The 13169-nt window shown below is 39.3% G+C and overlaps 1 protein-coding gene across 4 annotated transcripts in view; it reads left to right on the top strand.

Moving 5' to 3' along the window:
• Window positions 1–13169, top strand: part of ST7 (suppression of tumorigenicity 7) — a 157602-nt gene that overhangs the window by 101440 nt on the left and 42993 nt on the right. For all 4 annotated transcript variants that reach the window (XM_074870211.1, XM_074870212.1, XM_074870214.1 and 1 more), the window contains 3 exons: window positions 993–1068; window positions 3437–3591; window positions 6999–7096. In XM_074870211.1, coding sequence (XP_074726312.1) covers window positions 993–1068; window positions 3437–3591; window positions 6999–7096 — 329 coding nt within the window. The remainder of the gene's footprint in view (window positions 1–992; window positions 1069–3436; window positions 3592–6998; window positions 7097–13169) is intronic.

The raw sequence follows: 13169 nt of genomic DNA, 5'->3' as shown, positions 1-13169 counted from the left end.
ATATCTATATAGGTATAAACTATCTAATTTGTGTCACTATTTTGTTCTACTTTCTTGCTGAAGTCACTCAAGGTACCATTTGCAAGTGTAAAGACTTGGTTTTTCCTCCTGTTTCTTGCAGTGGCTTCAAACGTGTATAGCTTAATTTGCCTCCAGCTGCCGTGTAGTATGTTGAGTTACATTGTCCACGTCCTATTTAGTCTACGCTGACAGAAGAGAGAGAGCTTATGTAAAACTTGAGTCCTGTGTTTCGTTCCCCGACGTAGTTAGAAGCTCTGTAAAGAATGGGAACGACATATTTACAACTGATTTTGATATAAGCAGATTTAGTTGTATTAAGCCTTTACTGTTAAGTCCATGTGCAGACTTTGGTTCTGCTAAAAATGTACGACAATGATTTCAGTCGTCAGAATTTGCCTCTGAAGAGACAAATCTTCTTTGTCTCTTAGGAAAGGAGAGGTACTGATGGTTGGGCACCCCATTCTGAGGGCATAATTACAAAGGAGAAGATACTGTGCTTTTTTGACACAAGATAAACATGAATCTTATTTTCTGAACTCGATGGCCTAACTATAAGGTGGTCTGATTAGCCTGGATGTTGTTTCCATTTAATATTCACATAACGCAACAGCACAGTAAGGAACTAGAATGCGAATCCCAACTATCCATATATTCTTTTGTGCCCTGTGGAATCTACTACCCCAAGAGGAAAAAGCTGCTTGTCACCTCTGTATGTGACAGTGCAGATGGCATGATCTCTTAGCCAGACTTTCCCATGGAAAATAAATTAATTAAATGAAAAAATAAAGCTGAGTATCTGGGACAAAAGCTCATGTTGATTATGTATCTTTTGAGTGATCACTGAGCTGTTTGAAGTGCATCGGAGTGAGTCAGGCTGAGAGCAATAAATTTTGTTGTTATAATGCAGTAGATTCTCCTTGTTAACGCTGTAATGACTGATACGCCCCTGTTCTGCTTTGTTTATTGAATAGTAATGCAGAAAGCCTGGAGAGAGAGAAACCCCCAAGCCCGAATTTCTGCAGCACATGAAGCTTTGGAACTGAATGAGTGAGTGACAACAACATTAACATTTATCCTGTCATTTAAAAATCCATTTGATGATAGCTTAAGGCAGGGGTTTTGCTACAGTAATTTTTAACCATGATTACAGGCCTGTCACAGGAAGGCCTGCAATGGGAGGAAAAAAGCACAGCTGCACATTGTGCTAGCCACCCAGAAGATCCTTAGGGCAGTGATGACAATGGGAGTCTTCCCATTGATGTCAGTGGGCTTTGGATCAGCATAGCAAAGTGTTAATTAAGTTGCCTCCTGATGAGCATATGAAATATGCATTTATGAGGTGGAGAGTTCCCTTTTGGATTTCTCAGTCATCCTGAACAGAGGCAAGAAAGAAGGGACTCATAAACACCTTCTAAAATATTCATTTCATAGTGTGAGAGAATATGATGTAATTTTCTGGGACTTTTGGTCTTTGAGTCCATTATTTATTTTCTCAATGAGAAGTGTAGTATTCAGAGGTCCCACAATAAACTCAATGCTGTGATACTTTACTGGCATGGCAAACTGTATAAATGTTGCCAAAGTGTATAAAGTGGAGAGAGTCCCTTAGGTTGCTGTCAGAGATTACTGCGTTCTAGAATTCCATAAACCAGTGCCTCACGGATTGTCCTTCACATGTTTCATCAGAAGGAGAAAAATAATTGTTTGTTCCTGGACAGAAGTTTAACTGAGAGAGCATGTAGCATAAAAGGCTTTTGCAGAAGTGAGCTGTAAGCCTATCTTGTGCTACTCATGTGTCACAGAATCACAGAATGTCTGAGGTTGGCAGGGACCTCTGGAGGTCGTTTGGTTCAACCCCCCAGCTCAAGCAGGGCCACCTACAGCACGTTGCACAGGACCATGTCCAGGCAGCTTTTGAATATCTCCAAGGAGGGAGACTCCACAACAGCTCTGGACAACCTGTGCCAAAACTCAATCACCCTCACAGTAAAAAAGTGTTTCCTGATGTTTAGACAGAGCCTCCTGTATTTTTGTTTGTGCCCACCGCCTCTGATCCTGTCACTGGGCACCCCTAGAAAGAGCCTGATTCCATCCTCTTTGCACCCTCAATTCAGGTATTTACAAACATTGATGAGATCCCCCCTGAGCCATCTTTTCTCCAGGCTGAACAGTCCCAGCCCTCTCAGCCTTTCCTCATATGTGAGATGCTCCAGCTAATCATCTTCATGGCCCTTCACTGGACTCTCTCCAGTCTGTCCATATCTCTCTTGTACCAGGGAGCCCAGAACTGGACACAGCACTCCAGATGTGGCCTCACCAGTACTAAGCAGAGGGGAAGGATCACCTCCCTCAACCTGCTGGCAACAATTCTCCTAGTGCAGCTGAGGATACCATTCGCCTTCTCTGCGGCAAGGGCACATTGTTGACTCATGTTGAACTTGGTGTCCACCAAGACCCCCAGGTCCTTTTCTGCCAAGCTGCTTTTCAGCTGGTTGGCCCACAGCAAGTACTGGTTCCTGGAATCTTGTTTTCATGCAGACCTGTTTCCTGTTCCTCAGCTGATGACTCTTTGTGAAATGCAACCAAAGGCAGCTGCAGCCCAATTCTATTTCTGTATAAAGAATAATCTTACCAGCAGTGTGCTTTGTATGGTAAAGAAGTCAACAGGCTATCCACCTAACTTCAGCTGCTAAAAATGTGGCCACTGAGTTTAAAGTAGTTGCCTGGGCTCCCTCTATAGTCAATGAGAGAGGCACCTCCATTCAGCAATTCACCCTATTCTTAGCGAGATGTTTAAACGTGTGAAATGAATGGCTTTGTGAAGATGCTTCTTGATGGAAGTGGAGGGGCACAGATAGTTAAGAGATCTAAATCAGACAGCTAAAAGCTGGATGAGGTGACTGCCACCATGCATTTCACCTTTCTGTGTATTTCTAAAGCTCCTTTCCTGGGTTTGGTTTGGTTTTTGGAGGGGATGGTGTTGTTTGTTTTTTAATCTATACAATTATATTTATAATCTGTTCTTTGCATATGGCAAGTGTTATAGGTCTATTGATTCTTTTCATACCATTACAGTAATGGAGACGTTTTGTGTTAAAACAATAGTGCATAAAACTAGTCTTGGTTTCCAGAAGGAGTTTCAGTGATGTAGGCCACGATTGCTTGGTGAGACAGTGCTTTGCTTTCTGGGGCAGTTGTCAATAGGTTTATTCAAGTGGCTGAGTGATACAGTATCTACAAATGAGAGAAGCTGTAGGTTGCCGCAATATTTATTCGTCAGACTAGTTCAACAGAAAGGTATATGGACAAAACTTCATTGCCTCTGTATTTGGTACACCCTTGCCAGTCTGCATTTCTTTGTATAGCTTTTACTTCATGCAACTTTCTCATGGTTTTTCCTCTGATATTTTTGCAGGTGTGCTACTGCCTATATTCTCTTGGCTGAAGAGGAAGCAACGACAATTGTAGAAGCAGAGAAGCTGTTCAAGCAAGCTCTGAAAGCTGGAGAGGGCTGTTACAGGCGCAGTCAGCAGCTACAGCACCATGGTGCCCAGTATGAAGCCCAACACAGTAAGTTTCTCTGGAGGGAATAGCTGTTTCTAAAGGGAGAGAAGTTCTGGAGAGTTCTTTGATTTTTGAGGTGGTTTTTTTTTTTCCCTCTCAGAACTATGTACTCAGTATTTAACATTGGCTGGAATATGGCTCTAGAGCCAGACTATTCTGTTTCAGTGTTTTTGCTTGATTCTGTTGCTGAGCTAGCAATGCTCAGATTACAGATGCACCTTTTCTTTGTCATGGCAGAAAATACTGTAGCATGCACTTAACAGAAAATAAAAAGTAGGAGAGCTGAAAGCAGTCTGATATTCAGAAAATGCTGGACACTGTTTTAGGAAGTTGCACTGAAGTGCTTTTAGCCATTTTGAAAACATGGGCTCTTGTTGTGAAAAGGCTGAAAAGAATGATAGAAACAGGCGTGAAGTGATGCTTTGCCAGTTTTTTTCCATCAGCTGTGAGGGTAAATTTGTACAACACATTGTTCTATGTAAAAGTTAGTGAGACCCATTAACCAGTGTGACATTTGAAAAGTTAGTTGCATACATTAAGAAAGGTCACAGAAACATAAAAATTAGCAAGTGCAATAATACAGTGCTCTAACTGAAAGTCTAGATTTCTTAAAAATTTTGAATAAGCAGATTTAGCTGCTGTGATGATGTTTATTAGATGCTTCTTAAACCTAAGAAATACATGAGGGTTCACTGCCAGTACATGAACAAAAAGATAAATAAAACAGTCTAGGTTATTTCTAGACTACCTCAGGCAAAAATAATACCAATTAATTACATAAGTACAAGCACTAACATACTTTGGGCATCTTCAAGTTTCTCAGGACCTGAATTCACAGCCTCTGGCTATCTCGCATAATTTGAAGATTGCTGATAAAAATTGTATACAGTGAAATTGTCTGTGATCTCTAGTTTCAAGTGTACGCAAGCCTAAACCTGAAAACCTGAGGTTTTATAAAAGCTTATTTTAAACATTTGTTGGTTATAAAATGATATTTAGTATTATTTGCCTATTTTTGGTGAAAATAAAAATATAGAGCAGCTGGGACCCTGAAGCAACTTTCAGGCTCTAGCAAGCTTATGGTTGTCTGTGAAACCTTAATTTCTGCACTCAATCCATCCTGAGCATAGAAAATGACAGCAATTCTATGAAAGATGCACACTAAGAGTAATTAAACACTGTCATGATGCTTATGTCCAAGATAACCTGGTTAAGTTTGTGCAGGCAAATATAAGTATGGTATTTTTGTAACCTGTCTGTGCTAGATGGCTACTGTCATCATCAAATTTGACACCCTGAACCTTCAGTATTACAGCAGAGGAAGTAACCAATTGAATTGCAAAACTGTGCATTGCCACAGAGCAGGAGGGGCTGAAAAGTGGCTGCCAGCTCTGACTGCGGCTTCAGGAGGGGCTAGATTGTTGCACTTCTCTATACCACCCCGTCTGCCCTTGATAATGTCAGTGTACACCCACAAAAGTTAGAGAAGTTCCAGCCTCAGATGATGCCTTGGACACAGGTGCTTCAAGTAGGATTCTCTTGATTATGTGCTGGACTTCTGCATGGTTTCAAAGGTGGAGAGGAAGGACCACAGACAGATGTGTTGCAGTTCCATGGTTCTGAGATGTCTGTCATTCCATTTCTGGCCCTTGAAGTTAACTTCAGGATGAAGAGTGGGCATTTAATCTTTTACAGGTGAAAAACACTATGTAATTTCTTTAACAACAGCATATTGCTCTATGTTTCTGTTTATTCATGTGCTCTCCTTCATACAGTATTTTATGTTAGACCATGAATTTTCATAGAATCATAGAATGGTTTGGGTTGGAAGGGACCTAAAAGATCATCTAGTTCCAACCCCCCTGCCATGGGCAGGGACACCTTCCACCAGAACAGGTTGCTCAAAGCCCCATCCAACCTGGCCTTGAACACTTCCAGGGAGGGGGCAGCCACAGCTTCTCTGGGCAACCTGTTCCAGTGTCTCACCACCCTCACAGTGAAGCATTTTAAGAGTAAATAATGACTTTGAGCACCCAACTTAACCTCTTCCAAAAGGTACTAGTTTATAGAAAGCGCAGGCAATCTTTTTGAGGTGGCTCATGTTAGTCACCCCAAATCATTAGTCACCTCAGAAAATTTTGGCCTGAAATGTTATCTTGATTTCATAGTAAGTAGATTTCTTTTGAGTATTCCTTCTGAAAAGACTGAAAGGGAGCTTGGCCAGAAATATATACCTCTTAGCTACACTACATAAACATGTTGAAACAGATGTAACTAATAAATTGTTTATTAAATATATAGGAATCATTGCAGAGATAAGGAATTACATAATATAAAATACAGCTAAAGGAATTCCTTTCCTCCCTTATTTATTTTTTCTTCTAAAGTCAGACCTTTCAACCTGCTGCTTAATCTGTCTGAAAATTTTAATCACAGCTTTAAAACAATTTGTAGGTACTTGGAATGTTTTCAGTGCACATCTTGTTCTTGTTATGAAAGACTTTAAAATGTTAGGAACAGACTACAGTCTTTACAGACTGCATACTATACACAAAGATAATTTGTAGCAGGTGTCTTATGTTTTCATGATACGATAATTTTATAGATGATTAGCTATCCGCTCATTTCCTGTTGGTCCAGAAGCATGTTAAGAGTTCACATTGGAATTACAGGGAAGAGAATGAGAAATTAAACAAGTAAGAATTCTCCAAGAGAATAATTGTTGCAGCTGTTTAGTTTCTGTCATCTTTGCTGTTAGGGCATCTTCCAGTACATAGGACTGTCATATCTGAAACATACTAATTTGCCATCCATAATTAGCAGAGTGAGGAATTTGAAGATGATGACTGGGTAACAGGTAAAGGCTCTGTAAATGGAAAATTCTTCTAATCATTAAGAAAAAGACTGCTAGAGGATGAGGATTTGTTTTGCTACATCTCATGTTAACAAGCATATACTTCATAACTTACAAAAAAGGCAGGATATAACGTGCATTTTCATGGATGCCCTTGTCTTAACCATGTATGTGAATTGGTAAGTAATGTAATGCTGTGTGTGACCAGAGTTTTGTGCCAATGTTAACTTCATAGGGGTTCTCCTTGCCTCACTTGATTACTTGATGGCCCTATAGCGTTCTCTGTACCTTAAGATCTGCTTATATTTCATAGGTGTAAGGCCAACCCATGGGTCCTTATTTTACCTCTGTGTATCTGGAGTAATTCCACTGATTTCAGTGATGTTATGCCACATCTAAATCAGCAGAATTTGGTAATTTTTTATTAAAAGTATTGTGAAAACATTGATGATTGTGAACAAAAAATGGCAAGAAGAATGTTTCCTTTTGTGTTGGAATATTGAATGAACCTTTGTTTTATGTTTTTATCTTAATGCTGTTTCTTTTTCTTCTTATACAGGAAGGGACACCAATGTGTTAGTTTATATTAAGAGGAGGCTGGCAATGTGTGCAAGAAAGCTGGGAAGGACCAGGGAAGCAGTGAAAATGATGAGAGATGTGAGTTTGGATTTGTTTCGCTTGTGATACTTAGGTAATAGTAGCATAGAAATGATACGTGTTTGCTTACAAGCTAGCATCCATTCCTGATGCCTGCAGCACTGCTGATAGTCACTTTGTATGTGCAATGTACGTAAAGATTAAGTTAAGAGATCGTTTATTTATAAGGTTGTGAAAGCAACACTATGAAATCATAAAATACCAGGTGGACAGTTTCCCATACAGACTGAATTTCCCATCCTGGTACCTGTGCAATGGAGCACAGTCTTTAATTATTTGATCATGAAGTTCCTAACATTTTTTCTGAAGCATGTAATGAATGCCATTAACTTAATAAACAGGTCTTAAGTATTCTGTTTCCTCCTTGCAAAGGTGCAGTTTGGCTTTGTGCATTGTCTATTCAGACCCGAGGACGACGTTATTCACGCACAACCTATTACTGAGAAGTCAAACCCAAGTAATTAGTCTATAATGGACTGATTTCCCTCTGCGGTGGGGGATGACTATATCCCTGTTTTGTAGGCAGGGGAGCTACCAATGGTGGTCATAAGGCAGTAAGCTACAAAGCTACAAATTTGAATTTGAAACACCAAGCAGTAGCTATTTTGGGAATGGCAGGACGGGCAGCTGTCCGCATAAAGCACTGCATATGTTTCAAGTATGTAAAATGCTGAAGTTTAGAGATAGCTGTGAATGCCCAGCATTTCTTCAAGTGAGATCCCCTGGACGCAGATTAGGAACACAGTTCATTGAGAAGGTGACTTGCCTCACCCGAGGTAGCAAGTCTGTGACAGAAGGAGGAATGGAGTCCTAGAACTCTGGGCAGATGATGGTAAAACTGCTTACCAGTTTCTTGTGTTCTCCTTGCTTACACTTTGTTTCCCAGCTCCCACAAAAGTGGGGTGGAAATTAATCCAGCAAGATACAGAGTTCTACAAGTTAAACTGAAGGACCTAAATTTCCACCTGCCTGGTGAAAAGGCAGATTCTGGCTGCTAGTCAGTAGTAATTTTAACGTTAAAAGGCAAGTAACTTTCGCTGGAGCTTGGGCACTTGCATCAGCGTCACTGGGGCAAGTATGTCTGCCAGCTTGGAATCCAGCACCCAGTATCTTCTGGAACTGGGGCACTCATGAATATTTTTTGAAAACATTGAGCAGAGTTCATCATAATAATGCAGGTCTTCATCCTAAATAATCTACCAGATGGCAAGTAGTGAGTAACTTTGTTTCCTGTCTCTAGCTGGATTTTTTCAGGCACACATCTCTCACTCCCCAGAATTGCTAGGCTCCCAAACAGAGGTGTTGAAAAAGAACTTGTCAAAAACCCATCTATTGTACAGCTAGGAGTGTGAGAAAGGGGAATGAGGAAGAAAGACCTGGTTTTGCAGACTTGTGGTCAGCTGGGAGAACGTTGATTTCAAAAACGTTGTTTTCAGTCCAGCCAGCTCCACTGATTCTTCATGAATTTTGTTACATGGGCACTCTGGGAAAAATACTGAAATGTTTGGGGACAAACATTGGAATTCTAAGTTCTGGCATATAATATACATAATATACAAGAAAGATAAAATTTTGAATTTCACATTCAAATGTCACACATCGTAATGGCAACTTCTGGAGCTTACTATTGGCTGCTAAATGTGTTTTGTGATTTGTAGTTAGAGCTATGTGGAACAGATAGTCTGTGAAGCCTTCTTCTGCTGATGTCAATATGTGTGGTTAATTGTGCATTCAGAGCACTGGATTCAGGGACTTGGGTGATCCGTCTAGTCCTAGGTTTCTTATGCAAAGTAAGACCCAGAAAGCTTTGATTATAATGAATGGCTTATTCTGTCACTAGAGAGAAAATTGTGTATTGTTGAAGTTAAGTACAATGTGGATCTCAAAAAACAACAATAGGGAGACCCGAAGTCATTGTTAGATAGTTGAAGGACAGAAGACACTCTCCTCAATAGTGATGCTTTGCTAAAATGAAATGACTGGATGCAAGACAAAGGAGGTATAAAGATAGAATTTCAGCTTCTAGAGCTTCAACTCAGATCAATGCATTCTGTATTTTTCCACATACAGACACAGCCAAATCCTCAGAACTGAAATTAGATTCCTCTAGAGCTCTTTGTTGTGAGCAAACAGAGCTGAGAATTAGCAGGTCCCTAGCTGAAATATAAAAGCAGCAGTATCTCTAGGTCACAACTCCAGTACACTGGAACCAAGAGTAGGGTCAAGTCAGCTTTGCAGATGCTTTTCTTAGACTGGCTTGAAGCTACTTATTTCTGATGAATGCATATCCTCCATTGCTTCATAGAAGACATAAATAATATACTTATGAAGAAGTTTGAAGAACATGAATGTGTCACTGAAGGTTTCTGTGTGATTGATGAGGGAGGAGATGAATTTATTCACCCTAAAAAGAATATGAAGAATATGTTGGCTGGGGACTGCTGAATCTAGCATCAGGGAACAGAGGGCGGTGGCTCTGTTTGTGTTTGAAAGATTGAAAACAGATTTCTCAAGACATGGAACATGATGGAAATGAAGTGTTAAGAGGTTCATGACACCATCTGGGAAATATGATTGGGATGTAGTGAGTCTTTGCCACTTTGAAAAAATAAAATATTTGAGAGTGTTTAATTCATTGCATATATGAGGCCATCTTGAGGACATTACTGATGGATTAGATTGTCTTACTTGAATTTTATGTAAGAAAAGACTGCGATCCTGCTTAAAACACCTTAATGGAAAGAAAATTAGTTGTTGGCGACTTAAGATTTTGATTTTATGGTTATAGACACTGCTGATAGGAAAATCATATTCTTTAATATTATATTGAAGATATTTAAAACCAGTGTTTTTGAAACTTTAAAAAACTGTTTAAAAACGGGGATTTTAATTTTAAAAAATGGGTAGGAATTTCTCTTGCTTCTGTGATTGATTCTGAGATAGTATTTTGTTGCTGACTTTGCTGCTTGGATGCCATTAATTTAGTTGAGTTGAATGAGAATTATGAACCTGTAATTTTCATGGGAGCATGTAATTGAATCATATATAGGTGTTGCTTTTGCTTGTATTTCTGATGATAATTATTTACTATTTTTTGCTATAGAAACCAGCAGCTGTCACTATTTCTATATATTGAGTTAACCTGTGATCTCATTTTGATTAGTGTATTGTTGGAATAACTCCAGTCTAGTCAACAGTTATTCCAATTTTATTCCTGTTTATACAGAGCATGATATGGTCTGTGAGGGAACTAAATCTCTTTTACTGTCCCTGAGGAGAAAGTCTACAGTGCTGGTTGTTTTATTTGTTGTGCTGATTATGTTAGGAGAATTTAAACTAGTTTGTTCTAAATTACATTGGAAAATTTGTTATGTGCAGAGGTGAAAGGCCTTGATGGTGGCTGTGGGGAATCTTCAGTATCCCTTCATGTTCAATCTTTATTGTGGACAATGTTGCAAGCCAAGTAGCTACATCCTGATAAGCAAGGGTAGCCTTTTGTATCAGCTGCTCTCTGCTCTTTGCAGATTCCCTCACCATTACAATGGAAGAAAACAAAAGTCTGCTGGGTTATTGTTTCTTGTTTTTTATTGATTAAAAACAGAGAGGATGTGGAGGGTATGCAAAGGCACTTTCTCTACTTTGTGGGCGATTGCATCAGTGACTGCACTACTGAATTCAGGAGCAGACTGACATGGGATTTCCCTTCACTGGGTCACTGAAGTATCCAGGTGAAAATGTACTGTGCAAGAAAGAAAGTGAATTGTCAAATTAATTCGAGCTTCTTGGGATTGTTCTGGAGAACAGTTAGACTATGGAACAAGCTTTCATTGAAGGGTGATGTATGTTTAGGAAAGAGAAGGGTGGCAGGCAGAGGCAGAAGGCGTGCTAGTGGACAGAGTGAACAGAAACTCTTAATTGCCTCCTCTTTCAGAGACATGACTAAAGAAACTCATTCTAGAGTGTCTTTATCTCCTACCCCATAGCCCTGCGCTTCCCTGAAGACTGCTTTGTAGTTGTAGCAAGTATGTGTTTCTGAGACACAGTGGAATTGCAGCTTGACCCATGCTTTGCAGCTCTCTTTAGAAATGAGTGAGGTTTAGGGAGAGAAGAGACTCTCCAGGTCTTCCCTCAGCTCTGGATAAGGATAGAAACTAAAATACTTTTTAAGAGTCAGAAAAGTACATTTTGTTTCTGGGATCAGTCATATCTGCTGAGAAATCACTCTTCAGATCACAGTAAAGGACCTAGAAGTCTACTTCTGTGTACCTAGCTCCGAGAACCTTGTTGAGGATGTTTCAGTTGGAAGTATTTATGTGTTGTATGCTTATTAATGGGCTGCATGATAAGTTCTTTAAACACCCAGGCTGTCCTAAGCATTTAAAATGTGGTTTAAGAGGCTATATCACTTGAAGGCTATGTCACCTGAAGGCTTCAAAAGCCTACTCAACCATACTTAATCAATTTTAATGATATGAGAAAGTTGGGGTTTTATCTTTTTATGACCAGTGGTGTTAGTGATTTTTGCTGGTATGACGGTTCTGCAAATCTAGCATGCTTTCTTGGCAACCTTTTTTGCTGGGCTTTGAATAAGGTTTTCTGTTCAGTATACTCTTGGATTCTGTATTGTTGTGTGCATTGCTGCTTTGCTCTTAGTTAATGGGAATACACAGCTGGGACAGTGTTCTGTACCTTGAATTATCAAGCTGTGTGAAACAAAGAGAGTACTAGTTGCTAATAAAGATATTATGATCCCTAGCAATTTAACAACACAACTTCTGCAGCTTCTTGCATCGGCAGCTACTGTCTGTCTCTCCCAAATACTTCTGTGCTTGAGGCAAGGATTAGTGAGTGAGATTCTTTGGCTTGTGTTACGCAGGTCAGATTAAGCAGGCTGCTCTGCCTTGAGTGGGATTCTAGTTTTATTAACAACTGTAGCAGTTGCTTAAAGTACCATTTATTAAAATTTGAAGGAAAAGTACTTCTTAGTTAAACAAAACCAAGAGTTATCTCATAAATTTTAAAAAGGGCTACTCTTGTGAATTGTGACATTTGCCAATCTTTACCACAGAGTAGTATCTTCAGTTAATTCTTGTTTTGACATATAAGCACTGCAATAATAGCAAGTGATAAATGCTGATTTTAACATTTCCATATGTCTGTATATTCAAATGTGGTTTGTTTTGTCACAGATTTACATGTTACAGGTAAGTGGGAGGGGTGGGTTGGAACATCCCTTGTTTGAATGGGCTCTTAAAGAAAATGGAGACTCCTGTGATTCCCCTGATGCTGTTTATCCTTCCCTTTACCTGCACGTGACTCAGACCCCTCACTTCTTGTCATGACTATGATCCTGCGCAAACCCCTCAGAAACTAGAAATTTGGTGACTACTACCTAACCCTTATAATAATAATGTTTTTCATATAAATTATGGGTTTTCCATCATTAAGATAGAATATAGTCTTATAGTCTTTATAGTCACACGGTCTTGGTAGGAGCCCTAGTAACTTGTACTCCTTTTTGTCTGCCCTCTTGCATCATTCCATGTTCAGGGGCTTTGTATTGTCTTTTAATTATGCTTTTCCATCTCTCTGGAATCTCCTAGCTCATTTTTGAGCTACTAGATAATTCCCTCTTTCATTTAAAAATCTGATTCTAAAAATATGGCAAAGTTTCTGCAAAAAGTGCTTTGGAATGATGCAAATAAAGGAATGTTTTTGAAGAGGGCTATGAGTAATGACTTTGTTTTCATGCTTTATGAAGTTACTGATCTTTGATGTAACAAACACAATTTATCACTGTTACTACTTTTATGTGATGTGATTGTTTAGGAGTAAATGTACATCTGGAACAACTTGCACTCTTCTGGTTTCATGCCACATCTGCCTTTAAAATTCTCTTTATTCCAGAACTACATGCATTTTTACAGCACAGTCCAAATAACAGCATCTTCATAATTATATTTCTTAAAGAACTCAAGTCATACTCTGAAGGCTTTAATCCTCTTATTAAGAGAGAACATAAAGGTTGCATGTTCTAGCATATTTCCTTAGAGTTTGCATATTTGGGAAGATA

This window comes from Strix uralensis, chromosome 5 (assembly GCF_047716275.1).
Source record: "Strix uralensis isolate ZFMK-TIS-50842 chromosome 5, bStrUra1, whole genome shotgun sequence".
Taxonomy (NCBI): Eukaryota; Metazoa; Chordata; class Aves; order Strigiformes; family Strigidae; genus Strix; species Strix uralensis.
This window is presented reverse-complemented; position numbering and strand designations above follow the sequence as displayed.